This window comes from Phasianus colchicus, chromosome 2 (genome assembly GCF_987193195.1).
Source record: "Phasianus colchicus chromosome 2, bPhaCol1.hap1.1, whole genome shotgun sequence".
In the NCBI taxonomy this organism is placed as follows: domain Eukaryota; kingdom Metazoa; phylum Chordata; class Aves; order Galliformes; family Phasianidae; genus Phasianus; species Phasianus colchicus.
Window position 1 is genome coordinate 22,916,378 of NC_143437.1, and position 25,229 is coordinate 22,941,606.

The 25,229-nt window shown below is 44.4% G+C and overlaps 3 protein-coding genes across 19 annotated transcripts in view; 2 read left to right on the forward strand and 1 right to left on the reverse strand.

Annotated features, from left to right (window-relative positions):
• Positions 1 to 1,902: 1,902 nt before the first annotated feature.
• On the forward strand, positions 1,903 to 6,028 carry LOC116233028 (uncharacterized). Of its 8 annotated transcripts, XM_090135117.1 has the most exons (5): positions 1,903 to 2,317; positions 2,430 to 2,594; positions 3,049 to 3,172; positions 4,194 to 4,223; positions 5,256 to 6,028. In XM_090135117.1, the coding sequence occupies exons 2-5, from the start codon at positions 2,457 to 2,459 to the stop codon at positions 5,393 to 5,395; spliced, it is 432 nt and encodes a 143-aa protein (XP_089991243.1). In that variant the 5' UTR covers positions 1,903 to 2,317; positions 2,430 to 2,456; the 3' UTR covers positions 5,396 to 6,028. The 8 variants fall into 8 exon arrangements, 1 of the variants encoding a protein (XP_089991243.1); XR_016464040.1 differs by lacking the exon at positions 5,256 to 6,028 and having other exon boundaries at positions 2,873 to 3,172; positions 4,194 to 5,059; XR_016464036.1 differs by lacking the exons at positions 4,194 to 4,223; positions 5,256 to 6,028 and adding an exon at positions 3,501 to 4,184 and having other exon boundaries at positions 2,873 to 3,172.
• A 221-nt stretch (positions 6,029 to 6,249) lies between these two features.
• Positions 6,250 to 8,956, reverse strand: TBCC (tubulin folding cofactor C). The gene has a single exon (XM_031595129.2). It carries the CDS (start codon positions 8,954 to 8,956, stop codon positions 7,931 to 7,933), a length of 1,026 nt encoding a protein of 341 aa, XP_031450989.1. The 3' UTR covers positions 6,250 to 7,930.
• A 76-nt stretch (positions 8,957 to 9,032) lies between these two features.
• BICRAL (BICRA like chromatin remodeling complex associated protein) overlaps positions 9,033 to 25,229 on the forward strand; it is a 42,257-nt gene continuing 26,060 nt past the window's right edge. Inside the window, exons 1-3 of one of the 10 annotated variants that reach the window (XM_090135118.1) lie at positions 19,632 to 20,824; positions 20,912 to 21,864; positions 22,215 to 22,276. The gene's annotated coding sequence lies outside the window, so the exon portion shown is untranslated. The other 9 variants (XM_090135119.1, XM_090135120.1, XM_090135122.1 and 6 more) reach the window with 9 other exon arrangements.

A 25,229-nucleotide genomic window follows, 5' to 3' on the forward strand; every position in this document is an offset into this window, starting at 1 on the left:
TAGAAATCTTTTCCAACCAAAGTAATTCTTAACTCATACCTATGCAGTGCACGCTGCTACATTTCACTAACTTCTTTAGGGCTCAGGACAAGGTACCTTGGAGGCAGCACTTATCTGACAACCTGAAGTCAGTCCTATGTACGTGAAACTATTTTTTTTTTCCTTTTCTGTCAGTGCTGACAAAGTAAAACTGGTAAGTGAAAAATAATTTTTTATCAGGTCTGTGAATCACAGGAATATATGGTGAAATACATTCTGCAGTGCAATTGATAAGATGAGAAATAGTAAACTTGCCCACGGCAGCTGTAAGCCTGGTGTCACTGCGGCTACTGAGAAGTTCTCAGCATTCAGAAGCATAGATAAAGCTGAACACCTGCTACCTTAATAATTTAACACTCAGAGCCCTGAATAAATCTGAGGTAATTCAATTTTATACACTGTGCTGTTTGCTATTAATTCAGGAGTGGTAAAATAGAACACGTAGCGTATGTGTTACAGTTGGAAAGATCAGTGCAGTGGAAAGGTGATACAGGAGTGAAATGGCAAAAGGGACAAACAGGGAAAGAATGCTCACTAATCTCCAAAGATCTAGGCTCGAGGGGAAAAACTTCACAAGGGAGGGATCTCCAACCAGAGATCCTTCCCCAGTTCCACCCTTTCCAGTCACATAGCTGAACTGCCTTCAATGGATCAAGCTTGACTCAACAGTCCCCACACAGTATGCTTCAAGATTCATTGGTGTCTCCAGATTTACTGTCTTAGTCCTCTCCTTACATGAAAGCAACAGAAGGAATTGTAATAAGCTGCTCCCAAATGGTTAATGCTTTCTGGGAGATGTTCCCAGACTCACCTGATGCTCAGGACCTCTGTAACTTCAGGTGACTCCTTTACAGTTATCACAGGGAGTTATCAAAACAACGATTTAGAAATCTGCTGTTTATTTAAAGAGCATCAGGAGTTCAATACCAGCTAGAGGCTGAGGGTAGTCAAAACTTCCTATTTATCAAATCACCATGCTTGCATGTTTTAAAAGGGATTGGTACCAGTACATTTTGTGCTATGCTCCCTTCAAAAAATGAAGCTAACAATTAAGAAGTGGGGAAATTATGTTTCCAGCTCATTCCAGATGGAGGTTACAAACAACATGTGAGCTTCATCAAACTGATGAGCTGAGGGCTGGCTCTAGCACAGTAACATAGGAAAGGGGAAAGTAATGGGGGGATCATTGAGAAGTGTTTTGTGGGGTAGGCATTACAGCAAAGAAAGCTATTTTTACCTGCTCTCTGCTCTTATTGAAAACCTTTATCTTGGCTCAGACTGACCATTAATTGGGTGAGTTTCCTGCCTGGTAATTCAACTGGAAAAATCTTGAAAATGATCCAAAGCAGACTAAAGGTAATTGCACAAGGATGTCCAAGCGAATGGTCTCCTCAGAGGCTGCATATCAGACTCAAGTGTATAATGCATTGCTGTTCTAGAGGGAAAAAATGTTAAAATAAAATGTACAAATGAGTATTGATCTGCTAGGAATCTCCACAAAAGTGGTCAAACTCAATATATTGTTACAAAATTTTGATTTCTATGGGTAACAATACAATATTGGTACTTTTGCAAAAAGCTATGCCTGTTAACATAAGCATAACCCAGAAAATTACCAGTCAATGCTGGGAGAGAGGAAAATGTAATGCAGATCATTAAATCCAGTATCTGCTATATAGATGCTGCCCAGACCCACTCCTACCATGCTCCTGACAAAGTCTTCATGAATAAGACTGCTAAAAAACAAATTCCCTTTATACAGGTGCAATCTGTGTCCAAATTATGGAAGTGCTTTTAGTTGGTTTAAAACAAAACAAAACAAAAAAACCTCCTGGCTTAATCTGTTTCTTTCTCCTCTGTGATGCAAAATGGGTGGCTTTCTTGTTTCTTGACTGTTGACTTTCTTCTTTTTCCATGCTGGTGTAACCACAAAGGTGAAGGGATCAGTTTTAAATGTCATAGGAGGTCACTGTGTGGAGATAAGAAATGTATTTTTGTGCTGAAGTTGGTGGTTTTGCTTGAATTTGTAACCGTGCAATGTTTGTGTACGGCAACTGTTGAATCATGACCTGAACCACTGATTGATCACCTGGGGAAAGGATGGAGTCAGTCCTGGGAGCACAGGTGAGGGCAATTCAGCTGTGTGACTGGAAGGGTGGAGCCTGGCTGCACCTCTCTTAGACCTCATTTAAGGGCTGACTGATAGCGGGGAAGAATCTCTTTTTGGAGGTTCTTTCCTGTGGAATTTTTCCTGTGAGCCTAGATTTTTCAGAGACAGGTGAGTGCTTTGCCTTTGTAATGCCTTTCTATCTGTGCTAGTGCCTTTGTTACTGTATCTCTTCTATTGACATTCCGCCCTGCTGATCTTTCTGATTGTTGCATTGTTGAAGGACAGCCCTAAGAAGCAAGGTGCTGCAATGGCTGTACCACGTTATATAAATAACAGGCAGCAGAAAAAAAACTGGTTTGTGGCTTTTCCTCCTGTGCATGCAAGCAACAGCCTGCTGTATGCATGCCACACAAAGTGCCCATGGGTCTTGAGGCTGGGAACACAGGTGTGTGGTTGAATCCAGTATTGTTTGTGGTTGCTGTATGTCCCAAAGGGTAATGTGATGTACCAGGTGTACTGTGGATCTTCACTACAGGCTTACTCTGGACAGTTTCTGGCACTTCACCCATCCTTTATCCACAGCATGGGTAGTGTGTTGGGAAGCATAGTCTGTCTTTGAACTATGAGGTGCTCACTATGAGTATTTACTTGTATTACTGTAATGCTTAAAGCATAGGGTTGACTGCTAAAGAGTGAGTCATAAATCAATATTTGTACTTGCAGAAACAGGAGGAAAATATGTTGGAAATTGGAAGAAGCTTACAAAAGACTCACAGTAGTCACTGCTGGAAAACATCTCAGCAAAACAGATGGAACCCGAAGTCAATCAGACAAATTGGATCAAGTTGTGAATACAAATGTTGAAATTCCACAAGCGGCACAGATTTTTTTCCTCGCAGGTGATGAAACTGGCTTTCCAGTACAGTGCAGACCATAAGCTTTGTTGTGTGGATCAGATGGCCCTACCCAGAAAAGAAAAAATGCCACAGTCACAAGTGGGGAGGGTCAGATGGGAAGAAGGAGGTAAGAGGGGAGAGCTGAGCATCAAAGTGATGATACCCAAGGCAGGGACAGAAGTACACTGGCTGCCTACTCAGGATGGGATGTTCAGATACACTGCTGGCCTCACTGGAAACAGCAACAAAGCTGTCAGTTGCTTCCCAAGGGTCAAGCTTTCTCACCATTTGTCTGTGCTATATCCCAAAATGCCAATGAATATGAATGCTCATAGATCTGTGCAGTGCTGAAGAATTGTCTTTTAAGCTATTTTATTTAGTTCACAAACACATGAGATTTAAAAAGCTGAACAAGGCTGCTGTGGTGAACTAACACAGTAACTCTTGCTTTGCAGATGTCTGGAAGGACATGCCAACCAAATCTCTTTGCAAGAATGTTTGTTCTTGCAACTCTCTGTGGAAAATTGTTCCATGCTTCAGTGCTTTGTACTGCTCAGAAACTTTTTGCTTTTCTGCCAGTGAGCCTTCTGTTCAGGGCCAATTTATATCTAGCTTTATTGTGCTGATGTTTATTATCCTCTTGATGTATTCATAACCACGGCCCCAGCAGGCATTTGTTTTTCAGCCTATGAAGCTACAGCAACCACTGTGCACGTGTGGTTCTAAAGAAGTGCCTTGTTTATTCTGGTGGCAATAAAACACAAACCAAAACTACAGATCTTGAGAAAATGTTGCTCTGGTCTCACATTATGAACAGTGCAGGTGCTAAGATGGAAAGCTAAAAATACTGCTGCTGTTGTTTGCCCTGACTGCAGGCAGCAATCAGCTCTTGGTATTTCTGCTCACCTGGTAGGACAACCTCCTCTGAGTTCCATCTTCTCCTGTGTATTAGGTCTTAGGCCCCATGCCTTCCTTCTGGGCAAAACAGCATGAAATCAGTTTGCTTTCAAAGCAGATGTGCTGCTTTTACACTCCCCATAGCAAGATTGTGAGCTTGACTTCATCGTTATCAGTTCAGCCACAAAAACAGCCCTGTTCAACCCAAGGCTGAGCAGTATCTCCTTAACACAACTGCTTTTTCCCCACAGGCCTTGGGCGATTCTTGCAAGCTCTAATAGGTAAGACATTAAGCAATGCTGGCTCCTGGCCTAGGAGGGGCTGTCAGGCAATTTTCTTTGTGTCAGCATTGCTTACTATACTGAAGCAAGGAGTAGTGTGCTGCTCTCCTTCCCTGCAAGCTGCGATTAGCAGGGACACAAAGCAGCTCTGACCAGCTGGCACTGAGAGTCTCCTTGACCCAGAAGCACACCGACAGGCTGGCACAGCTCCTGACAGCTGCTGCCCCAGCAGTGCCCAGCCCTGCTGCTGGGTGCTGGAGGAGAATGCTTGAAGAGGAATACGCAGCAGCTGAGTCCCTTGCTGCTCTCCCCCTTGCCTAGACAGCTCCAGGTATGTCTCCTCACACTGCTTGAATGTGACCACGCATGAGCTGCTCCACCACAGAGACAAGATGGCACAATTCCTGACTTGGTAAAACCAGGCACTCTCACTGAGTGCATTTCACTGCTAACATACTGAAGATATTATCAGTCCTCCGGAGTGAGGCTTACCTGAAAATTGCACGAAGTGATTTTTCTGATGACTTTTGGCAGTTGAGGCAAAAGGTAAACACAATCAAGCTACAAGCACTGTAAATTCAGCTCTTAGTCACTCAGTGTTTAGTATTTGCTCAGTAAGTAGTTCCAGTGAAAGTCTAGATAATCCCACACTCTAGGCCTGCCAAAGTATCCCCCAGATACTATTTCCAAAATGTTCAACTAGAGTCTATCATTGCTAAAAGAAATTGTTTCCAACATAGAAAGAAGAAATTGGTTTAGTGACAGACTAAACATTTTAAAAAGGATTACTACACGTGTAACTATCCTATCAATATTTTTCTGTGTATTACTTTCATGCTTTTAAATACTTCTGTTTAAAAAAAAAAAAAACACAAAACAAACCTACATGAACAGAATATCCATACATCTGAGTTACAACTTCCCACTAGATTTGGCTGGAAGATGGATTCATATCAAATGATGAACTGCACTTTTGGGACCTCAGCAGTGGTTCTTCTTTCATTAGCCTTAACTGTCCTCTTCTACCTGCAGATGTCTTTGGAACACTGGCAGCCACCATGCTGGTGAATGAACTGGGGCTCTGCACTGCTGCTGCCAGGATGAAGGCTGTCTTCTGGGACAGCAGTGATGCCCTGCAGGTGCGTGTGCTATCTCTGATGTCCTCTCCCTGAAGTATTTTTAATGTTTAAGTCAATCCCTACATAGCAATACCCGGGTATTTGTTTCTTCCATGAAAAAGATTTCCAAAAATTGCAATTTCAATACTCACACAGCCTGTGAATATGCCAACAAAACTTTTCTAGTACTTGTGTCCACGTAATGTGTTACTGTTAACACACTTTGGTTTTCAAAGTGTGTTACATTTCTCTGAAAACTGTTCTGTTAAGAATTCTACCTTCTAAAAAAAAGTGCACAGATGTTTAACTACCTGGGTGCATATTTTATGGTACACGGAACTATGAACACATTAAAAAACGTGGCTGACCAAATATCCTCATGCCTGAAATTGGATTTGTTCATCTTGTGTCATGCCAGAGGCCAAGATCCAGTTAGCAAATTTGTAATACTGAAGTAATGATAAACATTTAAGGGAAAGTAATTGCCAGGAGCATCTGTAGCAATTTGCTGTAAAGTTATACTGCTGAAGGATATTCAGTAATTTTGACTTGACAGAAGTACTTTGCAAAGAAGTACGTGTGAACTGAGATCTCAATAACTGACCTTTGGAAAGGGTCACTGGGAAGCACTTCTCAACAGAAACTGAAGTCAACATGTAGTGTTTCTAACTTATGCCACTTATTCACACAATGCTGTGAGGTGATGTGCAGCAGCCAGCACAGGTATGCAGTGAGCTGGCAGTCTGCACAACCTGCTAGGAAGCATGCATCTCACGCTGCAGCCATGTGGTGCTACCCACAGTTCTATGTGTCACTGTCTAGCACCACAGAATAAACAGAAATGCTTATAGCCTTTGACTAGCAGAACAAAGGTGTTTGTGTGGGCTTTTGCTTCATTTATTTTTTTTAATTGGCCAAACATCTTGCTATCATGACCCAAGAATGGGTCTGTCACTACCAGCGTATGTGGGGAAGTAATATTATCTAATCAGGCTCTGTACATCGATGTGTTGAAATGAAGACATGTAGGAGTTGCATCTAATCATCTCCCTTTAGCAGGTACTGAAACCAGTATATGTTAAAGCAACAGTATAGGCGTTCTCCCTGAATGATTTTATGATGCTGTCAATGCACGGTAAAGGAACAACTCAAAACAAGTAATTGAAATGCAAAATCCAGTTCATTCAAAAGAAGTGTACATCAACAGAAGTAAACAAAACAGTGAAGTCGTGAAAATACATTTAAAAAAAGCCCACCCTTTTTTAAATCCCCTTTTAAATTAAATGTGCTGAAAAAACAGGTTAAGTTTTTCTGTTGCTCCAAAGCAGTTAAGAACTCAAAATACTCCTCATAGCAATGATGCAGTTTTGATGGATTAGTCAGTATCAGAGGCACATACAATGACAGGGCAGCATAAATATTAGGTAGAGTTCTTAAATACAACTTCTGAGCTGCTGTTTAGGCAAGGTAATATTTCTTTCCTAAGGAAGGGGCTGGTTTTGCACACTGCTCATTGTACCATTTAGAGGTCTTTATAATAAGAAACCTCCATCATAATGCAGGTTTTTTTTTCTGGTATTGAACAAGAGTGAATAAATGGGACTTGAGAGGTAACTGTGCACCAAGGGCCTTTGTGCAAGATGTTATTCTGGAACCCAAATACTGTGCTCCGTTATCACATTTTATGAAGTCCCTCTGTCAGCACTGCACGCGATAGGCAGTGGCAGTACTGTGAGCTATGATCACAGCAAAGCTCACTGGCTGCCAGCAGAAAAACCAACCATTGGGACATGCCTGAACACTGCTGCCCTGACACTTGTGATGTCTGTCTGCAAACAATGCATGGCCCGAGAGGTACACCCTTATTCAGGTTCCTGCTGTTTACAGAAGCAGCTTCCTCTCGCATACTTTGAGACTGATGTTGTTCAGTATTTATCTACTTTCTAGACATAGATTTCAATCATTAATACAGTAAGAGAACATTACATTTTCATTAACCTTTTTTCCCTTGAAATAGAAGTCTGACTAATAGCTGTCACCCACTCAGCAGAGCCTGGGTCCCAGATGCACTGCAGCCTAGGAGTCACCTGACATATAGTACCCATGTACAGACTCCTTTAAACTTCTGTTTGCTGCTTCACTACATACCTCCCTCCCCCATACCCGTAACAGCAGTCTGTAATTGCTTCACCACAGAAATGGGACAGATTTGGCATTCCCTCTTTTCAGTTGACTACAGCTTGCACTAGCAGGGAGCTTGGATTCTGCCTGGCTGAGTGACAGCAGCACAGCAGCTCCAATCAAGGACTGCTGCCACGTGAATACCGGTGCCGCCAGCCCCATCTTAATTAAAGAAATTCAGCAATGAGGTACTGCAGCAGTTGGCCAACCCCACAGCGATACATATAGATTACAGCAGCAAATTTAGTAATAGTAAACTACATCCGAGTGGCATTTTTCAAGGAGAGCAGCCAGCCACAGGCTGTAACTCCCCACCGAAGCACCACCTGCAATCATTTTACGGCCCGTAGGGGCGAAGCCCTCCCGCCCGCGGACCAGCACGTTGCCGGCAGGCTCCATCGCTCGCCGTCAGTCCCAGCTGACGCGCTCTCGCTCGGGGATGAGGCTCCAGTTGGGCGAGGGCCTGTCGCTCGCCAGCCAGTCAAAGTCATCCACCAGGTTCCAGTTGTTGCTGTTTCTATCCAGCCCGGACGACTCGAAGTCCGCCTCGATGCCCGGGTAGCTCCACGCGTAGGGCGCGAAGGACACCTCGCTGCAGTCCTCGATGACGGCCCTGCTGGTCACCTGCACGTAGAAGCGGCTGCCGCGGGTGCGGTGCGTGCGGAGCTGCTGGCAGGCCACCACCAGCTGGCATTCGCCGCAGCCGTCCACCAGCACGGAGGTGGACACGGGCCCGCACAGCACGGTGCAGCCGCGGCACTCGCGCACCCGCAGCGTGTTGGGGTTGCCGCGGAGCCGCACCCGGCAGCCGCGCAGCTCCTCCAGCACCACGTCGCGCTGCAGCAGCTCGGCCGGGCCCAGCTCCAGCTCCCGGCCCTCGACGCGGCTGAAGCCGCACAGCGGAGGCCCGCCCGGCTCCCCCTCGGCGCTGCCCGGGGCCGGCGGCTCGGCGGGCTCCTCGGGCTCGGCGGGGCGCGGCTCGGCGCCCGGGGCCGCCTCTTTCTTCAGGCTGCGGAAGGCGAACTTCTTCTTGGGCTGCAGCTGCCGCCGCCGGGCCTCCAGGTCGGCCTGCAGCCGGGACACGGCCTCCTGGCCCTGCCGCACCTCGTAGGGCGCCAGGAAGCGGACGCTCTCGGTCAGCAGCTTCTGCAGCCCCTGCAGCCGCGCCGCCGCCTCGTCGGGCCGCTCCGCCGCCAGCAGCGCCTCCACCGCCTCCCGCTCCCGCCCGAAGGCGGCGGCGAAGAACTCGCTGCCCTCCTCCGGCACCGCCTGCGCCTCCTTCAGCTCCCGCTGCCGCGCCACGCCGCGCCGCCGCTCCGCCTCCCGCCGCTGCAGCCGCTCGGGCAGCACCGCGGCCGCGGCGCCGCCGGCCTCGGGCCCCAGGGCCGCCACGAAGGCGGCCGGCGCCCTGCGCTCCTCGCCCGCCGCCTCCATCTTGCGCTCCGGCCCGCCCGCGGCGCGGCGCGGCGGCCGGCGGGAGGGGCGGGGCCTGCGCGGGTTTAAAGGGGCAGCGCCGCGCGGCGGGATGGGGTGAGTGCCGGCGCCAGGCGCCGCGGGGTGCGGCCGCGGCTTCCCAAACGGGCGGCGGGTGCCGCTGCCCGCTCTCCTCCTGCCGCCGCGCGCGCGGCAGTGCCCGCTCCTCCCCTCCGCCGGCCGCGCGCTCGGCCCCTCGGGGCGCTCGAAGCCTTTTCCGTAGGCGGCGGAGCCGCGGGGGAGGGGAGGGGCGGGCGGAGGGAGGACCGCGGCCGCCTCGGGTGCGTGCTTCGGGCCGGAGCGCCTTCCGAGGGACCCGGGCTCGGGGCGGGGGCCTGCGTGCCGCTTCGCGCGATGGCTTCGGGACGCCGCGGTTGCGCCGCTTTGTACGCTTCCCCGCGGCCTTCCCTCCCGCAGCGGAGCGGCCGCGGATGCGCTGCCGAGCGGCTGCCGCGCTCCGTGGTGTGCGCGCCGCGCTTTGTTCCGGGAGGGCGCTCGGGTCTGAGGGCTGCGCCCCTGGGTTGCGTCCTCGCGGTGCGGCTGTGTGAGAGGTACGAGACACCTCCGCGGGGACGTGGCAGTGGCCAGGAGGGCCGTGAGTGCGTGTGTAAATTCTGTGAGAGCTGCCTCAGGTAGATGTGCAGTGAAGACTGGCGGCGCATCTGGCTGCGGAGCGCAACAGTGGCCGTGCTCGTTCTGACGCGCTCTTCCAGAGCGGCTCTGTCCCTGCTTCGGGGAACGGTTATTTCTACAAAGAAAGTGAACACCAAGCACGTGTACACACACGAATGTGAGTGCAGCCCCTCTCCAGGACTACAGCTATCACGTGCGTTCCTCCTGCATTCCAAAACTGCCTACAAAAAATCAATATGCAACCTGAATTATTCGTTCATACCAAAGCATAATAAACCCAGAGTAGATATTCCAACTGTGCTGTTAGAACTTACGCTGAAATACAGAATATTCTTCTTTTTTTTTTTCTTCTTCTTGCTACAAGGAGAAATCAAGGGATGCCAAAGGTTGAGGACCCTGGAGTGTGTCCAGAGAAGGGCAACAAAGCTGTGAAGGGTCTGGAACACAAGTTTTATGGAGAGTGGATGCAGGAATTAGGTGCGTTCAGTCTGGAGAAGTGGAGGCTCAGGGCGGATCTTAGTGCTTTCTACAACTGCCTGAAAGCAGGCGGTAGCAAGGTGGGAGTCAACCTTTTCTCCCAGGTAACTGTAATAGGATGAGAGCGAATGGTCTCAAGTTGGTCCAGGGAAGGTTCATTTTGGGCTTTAGGAAGAATTTCTTCTCAGAAATAACAGTGAGGCACTAGAACAGACTGCCTAAGGAGGCGGTGAAGTCACTCTCCCTGGAGTGCTCAAGAAAGGTGGAGATGTGGCACTGAGAGATGTGGTCAGTGGGCATGGTGGGGGTGGGTTGGTGAATGGACCAGATGATCTTAGTGGTCTTTCCCAGCCCTAATGGTTCTGTGATTGTCTGGTAGCAGCAGCACTTTGGAGCAGGTTGGTGGAGCCTGCAAGGTGTTTTGTATTGCTCTGTTGGAATGGATGCACAATAAACTAGAGATGGTCTATTCCATTGGAATGTGGGTGGGTAACATAGTGTTTAATGCATTATAGCACCTGATTGTCTCAATGCTGCAAAAATAATGTGTCCACAATTTTGCTTCTGAAGAATGAGGTTTTAAATCTTAAAAATAAAAAGCTCCTATGTTGTAGAAAAGGAGAATGCTCAGTCATGAAAACGAGAAGGAAATCTTGAAGCATTCTCACTTGATCTGTTTCTACCAGTGTATTTACATAATACAGTTACAAAGTCTTCAGCATTTTTGCTAACAGTCAGATCTACTCCTGCAGCACCTGCAGTCATATCAATGTGCGACTGATTCACTGTAAGAAGGAAATAATCCATCTTTCTGTCTTGTTTCGTAAGAAAGGTGTGTAAGTTTCATAACAGACCTTCTTGCTCCCACCAGTGTAGGTAATACTAGTAGGAGCAGTGATGTAATTTCTTATCCCATATGTGAGGCTACTCACAGGAATGTGGGCTTCTTTTCAGAATGTGCAAACACTACTATTATTCTTAAGCAGATGCAACCAGATGGATGACCTGCTTTATATTTGAAAAGATTACAAGCAAATGCTAATATAGGCCCTTCAAAAAAAGAAAAAAAAAAGTCTATATGCTGTGATACAATGATTATTTTTTATTATATTCAAGCACTCAGAAAGTTAGGTATGCTAAACTGATTTATTATTTTTTTCTCAAGGTGATCAAAGTTTTAAATTAACAAGGCCCAAATACACTTGTGAATAGGAGCTTCTGGGAGAGACTGGAGTCTTTTCACATTGCTAACGCATACAAATAGTTTTTGGGTTACAAGTACAACAACCACAGATACAAAGAGGTGGAGTTTATGACCAGAATGAAAAATTAAAAGGGAGTAATAAAATTCTTCCAACCATCTCATCTTGATATTCCAAAATTACTTTCCACATTTACAATTTGAGGTTTTGGCATAATTGATATTGGTATGTATATATAGGTATTTGTGGTAATGCAAAGACTGATCATTTTCTTCCTGACTTTGCTGGAAGTAATGATGTTTTAAGGCTGTTTAACGTGCTCCAATATAATCCATAGAAAACGGAGGATTTACAATTTCCCAAGCTGTAACCACCTGAATAAAATACCTGCCTTACAGCTGCTGCTTGTCGGTAAGCTGCAGCAAGCAGTCTAGCTGCTAGAGAATTTTGGATAAAAGCTAGGTATGCAGTTCTGCCTACATTATAATTCATTCTTTTAATTTTTTCTTGACATTCTTTAGTTTCTCTTTGCTTTGAAAGTAGATAATACTCATTTCAGTAATGTCTTTTCCTGTTGCTTGCACTATATACTGTTATTTGTCTTAGGTGAAGTTGCAGGTTGCATGTGCTTACATGGATCTAGTGCTGTGGAACTCCAAAAAATGAGCTATAGAACTCATGCTTCTCAGCTTAAATCTGTACCACATGGTTATTGCCCTCCAAGGATACCTACCTGGAAATATTGTACTGATTAAAACTAATTCATACTGATTTATAGTGACTCAACAGAATTAACTCATGGTCTCCTTGAAATGAAGTGTACTGCACAGTTAGAGTGAAGATTCAAGATCCTGTCTCATTTGAGCATTATTTTAATAAGAGAGGTAAATAAACACAAGAGCAATAGAAGCAACTGAGTGTCTGTTAAGAATACATGCAAGGGATTCTTAATCTTGAGGTTCCTGAGCTTGTGAAAGTTAACTTCATAGTTGTGGTCTTGAGATGTAGGTTTGCACCTTCTCAGGGGAAGGAAGCAAACACAGCAATTCCTTATCATCATTACATACCTCCAACACTGATGCTTTTTATTTCAAAGGGTTTAATACATGTATATTGCACCATAAAACACAGAAAGTGCTGCTTCATCTTTTAGCTGTGTTTTTAAGAAAGGCAGCAGCCTCTGTCTCTTGCAAGCAGTTCTTATCTGATAGATGCGATCTGTGAATGCCTGTTAGATTGAGCTTCTCCAGAAGAGATTAGCAGGTGAATGTAATTACTTCTGGTTGCAAAGTAGGTGCTTTGGTGACTTGCTCAACCATAGTATGCTACTGCCAGTTTTAGTAAGATCTTTTCTAACTCTTCTGGCACTGTCATCAGGCAGTAAAGAAAGATGTAAGCTACACTATGATTCATTTAAGATACTGTTGACTGTACATTTTTCATGGTGGGTTGGGGCTTCAGTAAAAGGGGCTGTCAAGCTTCTGTACTTCTTTGCGTTCTCTTGAAAAAATTTGCAAAGTCCTTTATCATGGCTGGTACACTGATTGCTTTTAAAAAAGCTTTTATTTGGACTAAAATGATATTCTTTAAATATTTGGCCAGATGGAAAAGCAGGACAATATAAAATATGTGTATTTTCAAAATCACTAATTAGAGAGTTAGAACAACAACTATAAAACTTGGTGCATCTTAATTGCAGTGAGTAATGCAAAAGCTTTGAAATATAATCCTTGGGAACATGTAAGATGCTAATTATATTCTGACCAGTCAAGGTGCGCTTGTTTTGAAACAAGTCTGAGCTGGTCACTTCAGAGAACCTGGCATTCCACGTGCCAGAGGTGGAGAAACAAATTCATTTCTACAAAAATGAGTTATCCTCCAGCAGCCAAGATGGACTTCAAAGCGTAACACATTATGACAAGAGACGCTGAAAGATTAATAAAGCAAGGCCCAAATACACTTAATGCAAAAACTCGAGAAGCGTACTTAGGTTTAGTCTAAGCCTAGCGTCTAATTGGTATTTGGGACCCCAACTTGCTAACTTACCTAAGTTAAATTCTGAAGACCCAAGTATGTATATTGCAGATGCTGTCTCATTTTGTCCAGAAGAATCAGAATCATAGAAGGATACTGTGAGAAACAGTACTGAAAGCTTTGCTGAAATTCAAAAACAGTACATCCACTGGCTTCCCCTGGTCAACAAAGTGGGTTACTTTGTTATCTAAAGGAGATTAATTTCATTAAATAGGACCCTCCCTTGTGTACTTGTGTTGACCATGACTGCATTGTCTTCCAGGTGTTTTTTAGTAATTCCTGGAATAACCTTTTCCATGATTTTGTTGGGCACTGTAGTGAGACTGATAGGCCTCTAATTACCTACCAAGATCTTTTTTCTTGCTCTTGAAAACTGGGACAATGTTTGCCAGCTTCCAGTCAACCTGGACCTCTCCAGATTCCCCAAACCACTGAAAAATAATTGAGAAAGGTCTTGTAATGACACCAGTCAGTTCTTGGAGTGCTATGGGATGAATTCCTTTGTGCCCCATATATACACACAGCTAGAGTAGCAAATCCTGCACAAGTTCAGGGCTGGCTGGGAGTTTGTCATTACTGCAGTCTCAGTCTTCCAGCTGAGGGCTCTGGGGGGTTCCAGATAGCGTTGAAGACATGCAGAGGCGGCATTAAATGTCTCTGCTTTTTCTGTGCTCCTGTTTGTGAGGTGACCATCCTCATTAAGTAACAGAGCACTATTATCTCTGATCCTCCTTTTTTCTTAATGTATTTGAAAATGCCCTTTTTGTCATTCCTCACAGTACTGGCCACCTTCAACTCTTAACTGAGCTTTGGCCACACAAATTTTCTCCCTGCAATGATGAACAGCATCTCTGTAGTTCTCCCATATTGCTTGAACTCATTTCCAGGGCCATACATTTTCTTTTTCTGTCCAAGCTCCAGAAGATCCTTGCTCAGCCAAGCCAACCTTCTGCCCCACTTGCATATCTTCCAACATTTTGAAATTACCTGTTTCTGTGCTCTTAACAAGTTGTGCTTAAAAGCTGACAAGCACTGATGGACCCCAGTGCCTTCAAAAGCAGTAGACCTTGCCAACTATTTCCCTGAGCAGCCTTAAATCTGTCCAGGGTTTAAGCTTTTGGTGGCAGTTTTCCTTCTGTCACCAAATAATTTAAACTTCATGATTACTATGACCAAGATGGCCACCAGTCGCCATTTCTCTTACCAGACTCTCTGTTTACAAGCAACAAATCCAGGAGGGCACCTTTCCTAGTCATTACCTTTAGGAACTGTGCCACGTCCTTTTAAATTTTATGAATTTTAAGGTATTTTAGAAAACTATGTTCAGTTACTGGACTAGTCAGCTCAGTGAACCACCGAGATTCAACAGCATACCAGAGTTCGGAATTGTGAATCTCAGTTGAAAACCTACTTCATTTCTCTTTCTAAATATCCTCAATTGAATGAACTTGAAATCATTTTACCCAAGTTTCTGTGATCCCTATAGTTTTTATGTTTTAGGCCTTCTTTTTTTTTTTTTTCCTACATTCCTTCTATTAACATCTATTTACATATTGATTTATTCTTAAATCACCTTCAGTTCTATTAGCAGTGGCCCTTTTGTTAGCTTCTTTGCCTTACTGCTATTTTTAATTGGTACTATTTTTTTTAATCTTGTGTCAGCTTGTAAATATACTTTCATGTATTTTTGTATCCATATTCACCTGTCGTTTTTCTATTTGTCTATTCAAAACCAGGTATGAGCAGCTCCAAATTTTCTGCCATTGTTTCGTAGTCTATATTTCTTCTGTAAATTTTGGCACTGTTGAAGAATATTTCTCCAGATATTGTTGTAAAGCTCTATCTCTTCAGAGGTGTTTCTGCTCTATACAATCCAGTAGCTGAATCTCTTAAGGTTATTTTAGCTTGGGAGTGAGCATTATTAATCTTTCAGACTCAATTATCCATTTTACGGTAGTCTAAACTGAAGAATATGAATTTTGAATATGAATCTATTTGAATAACCCGGAGCATGATAAAGTTATTCTTTATCTGTTCTAGTAGTAATATTCCTGAGTAATTTGTTTAAATGAGTGGTCCAGCTACCGCATTTTTGTTTCTATGGATCAATTTTCATACTATGAATCCGCCTCTCTTGAAGGCAAAACTCTCCAGAATCTCATCTGACATCCATCGCAGAACAGCCCTGTTGGCCTTTACACAACCTTCGGTCGCATAAACCTAACCTGCCTTTCCTCTGGTATAGGTGTGAATCTTTTGTTCTCAGTTACGTCCTCTTACTACCCACATCCTAACCAATCACCCCTCAAGATAAGTATTGGTTAGATAGTCCTGAGTTGATAACTGATACCGGTGTTGTGCAGCTTTTTTATGTTAGACTATGCAACCGTGACCCTCATTTTGTAGGTAATGTTTTGTGTATGGCATAATGTCAGCCTGAAATTCAAAATGTTTAGGGAAGTTTTATTGATGGGTCACATAAATGTTGGTGGTAACTATTCAAAAGTTCATACGGTTACTTAAGAACTGATTTTTTTTTTTTTTAATGTAGCATGTTGCATTTCTATTCCAGATTAAATTCTGTGTTTCCACTGTATTTGAGTGCCCCACTTTTCAAGTGCTGTGACCTCTACTTCTCTATTGCTTGTACCTTTTAACGATGACCTATTTGTTTCTGTGCCGTCAAGCTCAGAGTTATTTATGCTTATCTAAATTAGTAATTCTTAAAAGCAGTATATAGCTGAAGTCTTGTGTCTGGTGATGAGCTGACACAACAACCATGTTAAGGGATGGAGGGATAAAGGAGTATGGGAGGAAGGAGTGCCATAAATAGAGCTGAAGTAGTATGGGATCTACAGTCAGGAAAAGGAAGCAAGATTGCACTATAGTAAATGGCATTCTTTTCCATCTGAGATAGCTCAGAGAGGACGCAGTGCGTTGAGGTTACAAAGCAGCTATTCATGCAAGAATCTTAGGATGACTGTGGAATTCATTCATTTAATGCTTCGTCCTTAAATTCTTTCACATGAATCTGCTGCTTCATGATCTTCGTGATCTTCTTTTGGGGTAATAACATAGGATTGCACAAGAATAAGAATGCTTGTGATACATAGCTAGAGAAATGAGCTTTTGACTTTGGAGAAGCCTGAAGGCAGAATGAATGGGGAATGGTTTGTATCCCTTTATTTTCTTCATCTCTATATCAAAACCTACTTTTCTCTTCTACACAATCTGTCATTTCAGGGCTCTGTATCTCAGCTCACTCCAAACGTGATTTGGTGTCTTTGCACACCTATGAGAGCTGCAGTTGTTAAATAGCATGGTCACAGTTTGACAGCTGATGTCAAAATATATCCAAGTATTGTGTTGTGTGACGGGTGCACATGATGTTCCTGGTAGAGGTACTTAAGAATTACTACACCAACGTCTGTCTTCCATAGATTTCTCCTATTCCTTTTTGACACTGGTCTTTTTTCTCATGCGTATTTTCCCTTTCTCCTCCTGAAGCTGCTACATGAAAATGAATGAGAAAATGAATGAATATGATTGAGGGAACTATGGAGAGACAGCAACTGAATGCGTGCTGCACGTAATTTGGAGAATAGGGCTGGTTGACAAGGATAGCTCTGGGCAGGTGACCTTGGGGTACAGGAATTTTGACACACTGGGGTCTTCAGTTCTAATGCAGTAAGGCAGTGAGAAGAGGGGGAGCTCCTGGGGCAATGAGACTGTGTTCAGAAACATCATGTGATCTTCTTAAAAAAAGCACGTGTACCTCATCACAAAAGGCAGTAAGTACTGCTTTACAGATGTGGCTTGGAAAATTCTCTAGGATACCAGCAAGCGAGTACGGTACAGCTGAAGACTGATTTCAAACTTCTTAGTATTGAAGGTAACATTAATTTTGCTTTAAGGGTGTATACTTCATTGTGACCAACGAAGTCACAACCAATGCTTGTCTTTTTTTTTTTTTTTCAGTAACTGTTTCTGAACAGATATAGCAAATATAGAAATACATGCAGATTTGCTTCTGCAGAGAATACAGATGGTTCTCATGGGTTCTGCTTTGGCTTTGTCCACTCAGTTGCAATGTAAAAGGTTTTCATCCTTATGCTGGCTGACTTGTGTGACTCGATCCTGAGAACAGCTTCAAGTGTCTCATTGTGTAGATGTTAGCTATACATTTTTGTACTGTCCCTGCTCAGTAAGGTTATTGCCAGCACTGCTCTGAAATGTCACTCAGGGAAAATAAGTGTAAATTATGTTAGTCTTCAGCAATTTACATAGGCTTCTGTGTGTTCCCTGTGACAAGGCAATCAATTCAAAACCATTTGTCTTCCTTCCTCCTTCTCCTTCTTTGTATTGCTTATTTCCTGTTTGTGGTTTCTGCAGGACTGGGAGGATGGCAGTACACTGATCAGATATTCTGTTTCAGAGTGGTGTCCCTCTGAAACTAAGTTCTATCCTGGGAACCAAATCAGAAGAACAATTGTGGCATCTCTCCAGTTCAAAGGTTCTTACTTGCACGAAATTCTCTGAAGTCAGTAAGACCGAGTAGGTTTTCATTCAGAGCAGTTTTAACCACTGGAAGATTTGCTGAAGTTAGAGACCTTGGAGTCTGGCCTTTCTGATTTTCTAATGCTCGTGTCAGAACTAAGAGCAGTCAGGGTGCTGAGCTCTTCGACATGTAGTGTCAATTCCCACATTGTGGACTACTCACAATCCTTGCATGTGCAGCTCATATATTGGCTGATGCACCAGGCAGCGCTATATGGTGCTGCATATTGTCTGGGCTGCATGAAGGACCTGCTGGATGCATGCTAGGCCGAGCCTTCCCATGCAGGCAGCAGTCTGAGACTTTTTGCTGTGGGCATGCAAGTAAACAAGAAATGTGGATACACCTTGGCTACAGCTTGTGTTTAAGACCAGGCTTAACCTTTATTTCCTGTATTATAATATGAATTGCTATTGCTTACAAATAATATAACCAGATCTTAATTTAAAAACAATTTTAATATGCTTTTTAACAGGGAAAAAAAAAAAACCCAAAACTGCCCAACCATTTCTTGGAGAAGTTCTGCTCAGTGCACTGCCCACATCCATTTTTGTGCCACTGTGTTTAAAAACTAAAAGCGTGTTTTTTGAGCTGTAAGGCTATTTAAGAAGAATGTTACTAAATAAAGTCTTCAAATCTCTCCCCTAAGGACTTTTAATGAAGCTCTACTTTTTAGGAAAATAAAAAAGGGCCACTTCTCTGTAAGTCCCTGGGAATTAAGATTACCAGTAGGAAGAGGGTCTTGGAAAAGATTTCTTATCATAAGCTTATATCTTTCTTCATGCTAAGAATCTGGTTTTAAATAGAGAAAAAGCAAAAACGTAGGCTTGCAAGATCATCTGAATAAAGATCTTTTCATTGCATTTTTAATGAATACAGTGAATATTTAAAGTTGTGCAAGCTTTGTACAATCAAAGATCTTTAAACAAAACTATGTGATTAATGTCTGTAACTGAAGTACACTGCAGAGCTGTAGCAGCGGGGGTCAGAGCCGTGAGCTGTAACTCCAAACTCCCATTTGGAAGTTACCCGAAACTTTGTCAAGCTACCGGAGCCGGCGTCCTTTGTTCCAAGCGTGGGTGGTGACAGAAGGACACACCTGAAGCACTGCTGCAGCCTGTAACGGGGGCAGATCCTGCTTTTTCCAAGGTGACCCCGCCTTTTATTTTGGGGTGGTCTCTGCCCCCGGCAGCGCTGCAGCGTTTTACAAACTCGGTGCAGACATCAGCCAAGTTGTTAACATCCACGCTGGGTTCAGGGGGAACTTTTTTTTTTTTTTTTCCCGCCCCCAATTTTCCGTGCCCCCAAAACGCCCCCCAACTCGCAACCGAAAGCAAGCAGCCCGGGCTCGTACACACTACCAGACCTACGGGTTTCTCGAGGGGGTGGAGGGGAGAAAGCCGGCGAAAGTTTTTAAAGGGCCTGCCGTGCGGTGGGCCGAGCGGCGGAGCAGTCACCATGCCCGCCCGGCGGCTGCGTGTGCCGCCGCGCCGGTGCGGCATTGTCTGGCGGCGGAGCGGAGCGGCGGCCCGGGCCGGGCGGCGCGGCGCGGTGTGCGCGGCTGTGCTCGGCGCGGCTCCGCTCTCCTCGCGCTCTCTTTCTCTTTCCCCCTCTCTCGCTCCCCCCTCCCTCGCTCGCTCTCTCGCTCTCCCTCTCTCTCTCTTACACTGCCAGCCCCTGATGTGATGGCGAAGAAACCCCGTTGACAAGGCACTGCTTTTTCATGACGGTGAGTTTCCCTTTGAGTGTATTATAATTTTGTGATAAAAATTTCAAGGAAAAAAAAAACACACAACCTCCTTCCTCCCTTCCTTCGGGGAGGGAAAAGAGAGGGGGGAAATCTATCTCCAGACAGACAGAAAAGAAAGAGGAGCAAATTAACAGCCAGGAGTTGCCAAAACCAGGATATTAGGTTTCAGCCCAGAGAGCTATTGGCTCTGGGGCTATGTATATAAATATATATCGGGAGAGAGCGAGCAGAGGGGCCGGGAGGAAGAAGAGGGATGCGTGGTGCGGCTGTTGTTCGGGCAGATGTGGATTCACATGGAAATGAACCATATATCTCTGTTTTCGGCGAGGCTGGCGGCGGCGGCTGCCGAGGGCACTTAGGAGAGAAAAAAAAAAAAAAAAAAAAAAAAGTTGTTTCTTAAAATAAAGGCGCGGGGGGAGGTTGAGGGAGATAAGGTTTCAGGTCCAGGCTGATAGCTGCGGAGAGGGGAGAGGTTTGGGGTGGGTTTTTTTTTTTTTTTCTTGCTGATGCCATGCAAATGCAGGAGAGGAGGGAAGAAAAATCTCTTTTAATGACTCATTGATTGAGCCGGTTTAAAATTAGTTGTTGTTGTTGTCTTTTTTTTTTTTTTTTTTTTATTTTCCGCCCCCTTGATGGCCATCGAGAGAGGGATGGAAAAGGAGAGGAGGGAGAGTGTGTGTGTGTGAGTGTGTGAGAGAGAGAGTGAGGGAGAGAGGGGATGGAGAGAGTGTGTGAGGGAGAAAGAAAAATAATCTTTTCAAATCTCCTCCCTCTTTTTTTCCCCCCTCGTTTCTTTGCTTTTCTCTAAAGCTCTGTGGTCTGTGAAACACTCGTTCTTCCTCCTGCTCGGGAAAATGGAGACGCGCCGTCTCGCTGCCGGCCGCGGCGCCGGGAAGGATTTTTCTCTCCTTTTTTCCCTTTTTCCCTCCCGGCTCGATGCGTCCCTCTGCCCGGCCGCTCGCCGCCACCCTAATCCCGTCACTTCTCGCAGCTCGTGGCTCAGCTTTGCGCCTTCTGGGGATTTATTTTTCGCTCGTTTCCTCGCTTTCGGTGCCGCCACTAGATTCGATTCGATTCGTTCAGTGCTTGCTTTGCCGTTTCCTCCGAGCCGCTCGGTGCCTGCCGCTGCCAGCCGCGATGGACACGGCGCTTTTTGGGGGTGCGCGGAGCCCTGGGCGGTAGGTCCTGCTGGGGCTGCCCTCCGCGGTGTCGTCTTTTTAAAATTTATTTTTATTTTTTATTTATTTATTTATTTATTTTCCCAGGGAGAGAATATTGTACCGTGCCTTTTAAAATCTAACAATAAACCGTCTATTTCTGGAGCCAGCCGCTTTTTTTTTTTTTTTTTTTTTTTCCCTTTCTGGGCAGACGCGTTTATTTGTGCGATCGGGACTGTTTTCCTTAGGAGCAGCAGTGCTTTTGTAAATACTTTGTGCTCGTGGATCAAACAGCCTTTGGCGGACGCGGAGGGGAGCTGGGTGATGGGTGCAGCAATTCCTGCTCCTCATGCGCTCCTGCGATCAGCTGCAGAGCTCTCTCACGGATAACAACGCCATAACGCGTTAATATAAAAACGGGGCAGAACCGTATGGCGAGCGTTTAAACGTACTCAGAATTACTATTAAATAACACCGGGAGAAGGAAGGAGGTGCTGAGGCCTGTTCTGTTTCCCAGCTTCCCGCATAGCTCCGGGCTACGCTAACGCCGAGCTGAGGGGCAGAGGGCTGCCGGAGCTGCGGCCGGGCACCGCTGCCAGCCTGTGCCGAGCGGCTGTGCCTGTGAGGGGGAGTGGGGCAGAGCCGGGAAGATGGCGCTGTCTGGCTTCCTGCCAGCGTTTGTTGCGCAGTTTCGCGCTGATTCTCCTCCCCCACGGGCGCCATTTTAAGGCCCTCGCTGCTGTCGCTGAGCCGGGTGGGGCGTTGCCGCCGCGCCTGTGTCTGTGTAGGAAGCGTTGTCTTCCTGGGCAGACAGAAGCGCCTCTACGTGTCCCAGCCGCGAGTTTTCTCCTCTGCTTGAGAAAGCGGAACACGAAGTTCCCTCAGTGCGCTGTGGGGGGAGAGGCGAGGGACTGTTGGCTGTTGTGTGCCCAGGGGGCACAAAGGAGGGCTCCTGCCCCGTCTCCTCTGTCACCCATGTCTCTCATCTCACAGGTCTCTGCTCTAAACATCACCCCATAGCTGCTTTTCGTACCCATCAAACGCGTGTTTCTTGGCACGAGGTGTGTTCGGGGCTTACAACGAAAAAGGGTTCGAAAAAACATTCCCTTCTGTTGAGCCAGTGACCGAAATTATGAGATACAATTAAAGGGGAAACTCGCCTTTGTTAGGTATTTAATTGCAGCATGTGAGGCGAGGTAATCATTAGTAAAGCATCTTTAATATTTGTAAAAATGTTTGCAACAATTCAAGTGCAAGTAACTTTTTGGTGTGTGGGTCTTACTCACTTCTTTGATAACAGCTTGTTTCGTTTTTGTTTGGCCTTACACCTAATTCCATCCGAAGTTGTTATTGTTCCCTTTTTTTCTTATGTCCTGACTGTGTAATGTGGTTGGTGCTCGTGGTTTAACAGCAGCATCTGCATCCAGGAATAGCAAGGATGCTACCAGACCAATTCATGCTGAGTCCACTAAGGTGGGTGGAATGCTCGATTCTTAAATGCTTTTCTAAACATTATTTTAAAAGGGCTCCCCACGCCTCCTGCTCATTTCTGGAGGAAGTGGGAGGTTTTTTTCATTTGAGGTTAAATCCTTTGCGTGTTGGTCCTGGAGGGTTTTACATTGCATTTCTAGTGAAACGCACATTGTTATTGCTTGAAATACTCTGGAAAAAAAGTTACCTGTGTATAAACTCCCTTCTGAAGTCTTAGGGACAGCTTTGTTAATGTTTTTTAGTGATCCACCTGCCAAAACTCTTAATAAATTACTTTAAAATGTAAGTGTGGAGTGTAGTATTCTCTCGTTATTTCAGAGATCTCTCATTATTTCAGAGACATGACGCTGACCTTTCCTTGAAGCAATTACTTTGCATCTTTGTTAACAGCCTTGGGAATAAGATGGAAGTGATTCTATTTTTTTTTTTTAGTGCAAATATATTTTTATGTAGTAAAATTCTTGTAATAAGCACTCAAGATTTGCTGATTTTGTCTGTTTTTCATACATTTTTTAAACTAATGAGGAATTCTGATAAAATGATGAGTATTTTCCCGGTGTGAAAGAGATCTTGTGTACACATACTGCACCAGCGTGCTTCCATTAAAGTTAAACATATGCTTAAGTTGAAATCTTTGTCAGCTAGAAATTAGATGTATCTAAAATGAATAGGTGTAGTACATTTCTGTATACCTACTATGTTTCTTTGTCCAGATCTGAGATGAAAAGCTTTGTTTTGTTTCAAATAATACTTTGTGTCCTTCTCACCTTGCTGGTGTTGATTGAGGAGTGCAGGAGCTCCTGGCTTGATAGCCTGGTCCAGTTGTGCATGGTGGCTTGTTCACTAGTATGCTGCTGATACATACTAGATGTGTTTTTTACTGTGGTTGCAGTATGAGCACTTGTACAATGTGATATTAGAGCGTTCTTGAGTTGAAAATAGGAAGCATGTTTGTGGCCTTACTTGCGGTCACTGCTGTGTAGTTGTACTTTTGACAGAAGTGGTTGTGCTCTATCTTACTAATTACGTGACCTTTACAGAAGTTAATTTTTCCTGTCCTCCTACCCACCCTGCCGAAGTGGTTTTGTTTTTTTTTTTCCCCCAGTATAGTTTACAGTATAGTTTATATATTTAGTTTTATTATACTGGGGGGGGGGGGGGCAGAATACAAGCAGAAGAACCAAACCAGCTCTACTAGTATAAGCTGCATTTCCTTCAAAAACCGTTTTGTGCCCACAAAACTTAGAAATATAGATAAGTGAATAGTCCCGAGTTGAAGATCTTGGTAGGTGTGAGCATGTTATTCTGCTTGGGTATTGCCTGCTACATAAGTCCTCAGAGTTTTGCTAGAATAACTCCACATCAATTTCAGGAAAAAGCCTGCATAACTGCAGTTATGTTTTATGCATAATGTGGCTCTAATGGTCAATGATTGTGTCTTTTCATGCTGTGTTAGACTTACAGTAAGTCTAATGGGTAGTGCTTTTTAATGTAGATGTAGCAGTGGGAGAGCAAAAGTGTGGCATCCCTTTATAAGTGATAGATACTGTCCAGGTATAATTGCTTTTCTGATGCTGTAGTTCATTCTGTCCAGACAGCTGGGATAATTTATTATAGTACTTCTGTTGGAATAGACTCCGCTTCTGCTTGCAGTTTTTTTTATGGTGACATAATCTGTGCAGAACAAGCATGGGATTGTCTACAGAAACAAGCATGCTTTGTTTTCTTACAGTAGAGGGCAATCTGCAAAATTCATAAACTGCACTGATGTATATTGCAACCTGCAACTGCTTAAGTTGGAAAGCTGAAATCAATGGTGTTGGTAAAGCCCTCGTATTGATATGGGAGTGTGAACACTGTGACCTTAAGTGATATTTTTTTTCAAGAAAATCTCATAATTAAATGAACTTGTGAATCTCTATTTTCTAATGTTCTTTTACCTGTGTTTTCATTGTGGAAAAACCATCTGCTGTGTCTCTGTTTTAATGGAGAATGGTTGAAAAATATTTGTTGGGAAAAAAATAAAAAGTAACTATTAACCAGCACATATGGACTGTCAGTTGTGTTCTTTTAACTTCTTTACTCGCAGTAGTTTTTTAAAATGTTGCAGAGCTTCTTCTCATTTTCCTTTTGACTGAGGGAGTGTTCACCAGAAGGGAAAGAAAGAATGGGCAAATCTCTGTCAAAACTTGATACAAAAGCATTTCTATTGTTAGTAGTATTATGGAAGGGTGGAGATGGGAGTTCATTAATGCACTCCAAATGAAGCCAGCTTCACTGTTGTGGTAGGGGCTGATGTGTTGCCTTCTCTTGGGTGGAACTCAATGTTTCTGTGAATTTGAACTGGATGTAAATTTTAAGTCCTGATATTGAAGCTTGAGTTTGTTGAGATGTTGTCTACCAGAAAATCTTGGTAGATCGGTGGCAGAAGCTCCCTTGGCTTTGACCAGTGATCAATGTGGTGTTTGGGACAGTGTTATGAAGTGCTCTGCTGGGTTTGTTACATGTGTCGATTTATCATGTTCAAATTTCAGTTAATTTCCCAAACCTATTAACTGAAAGGAATAGAAAGCTCTGTTCAGCTTTCAATTATGGGCAGTAATGCATTGTCAGCTGGTACTATCTTGGTTGTATCACACCTGTAGTAAGATATACCATAGTTTTTTGTTTTTAAAATTAATATGGTCCAGAATGGCATTGAAAAGTTATTAATTGACAATTAATGAATAAACTGAGGAATGATTGATTCCTGATGTAGCTAAGAAGTTTCAAAATGTTTTAGGAGTGTTGAGATTCCTGAAGAACTGTGTGATGGAAAGCTTAGAAGATAGAGCCCAAAACAGGCAATGGCTTGGTGATAGGGAGGTCTCTGCAGGGAAAGTGGGCTGAGCTGGGCATTCAGCCCTGTGAATCTGTTGAGGTCGGTGAGCATCCT

Bases quoted from the DNA above. Each gene is read 5' to 3' on its own strand.
- LOC116233028 (XM_090135117.1), top strand. From the start codon at position 2,457: ATGGCTGTACCACGTTATATAAATAACAGGCAGCAGAAAAAAAACTGG. The intron at 3,173-4,193 runs GTAAGAGGGGAG...TTTTCCCCACAG, and splicing joins GGTCAGATGGGAAGAAGGAG to GCCTTGGGCGATTCTTGCAA. The intron at 4,224-5,255 runs GTAAGACATTAA...TTCTACCTGCAG, and splicing joins ATTCTTGCAAGCTCTAATAG to ATGTCTTTGGAACACTGGCA.
- TBCC (XM_031595129.2), bottom strand. From the start codon at position 8,956: ATGGAGGCGGCGGGCGAGGAGCGCAGGGCGCCGGCCGCCTTCGTGGCG.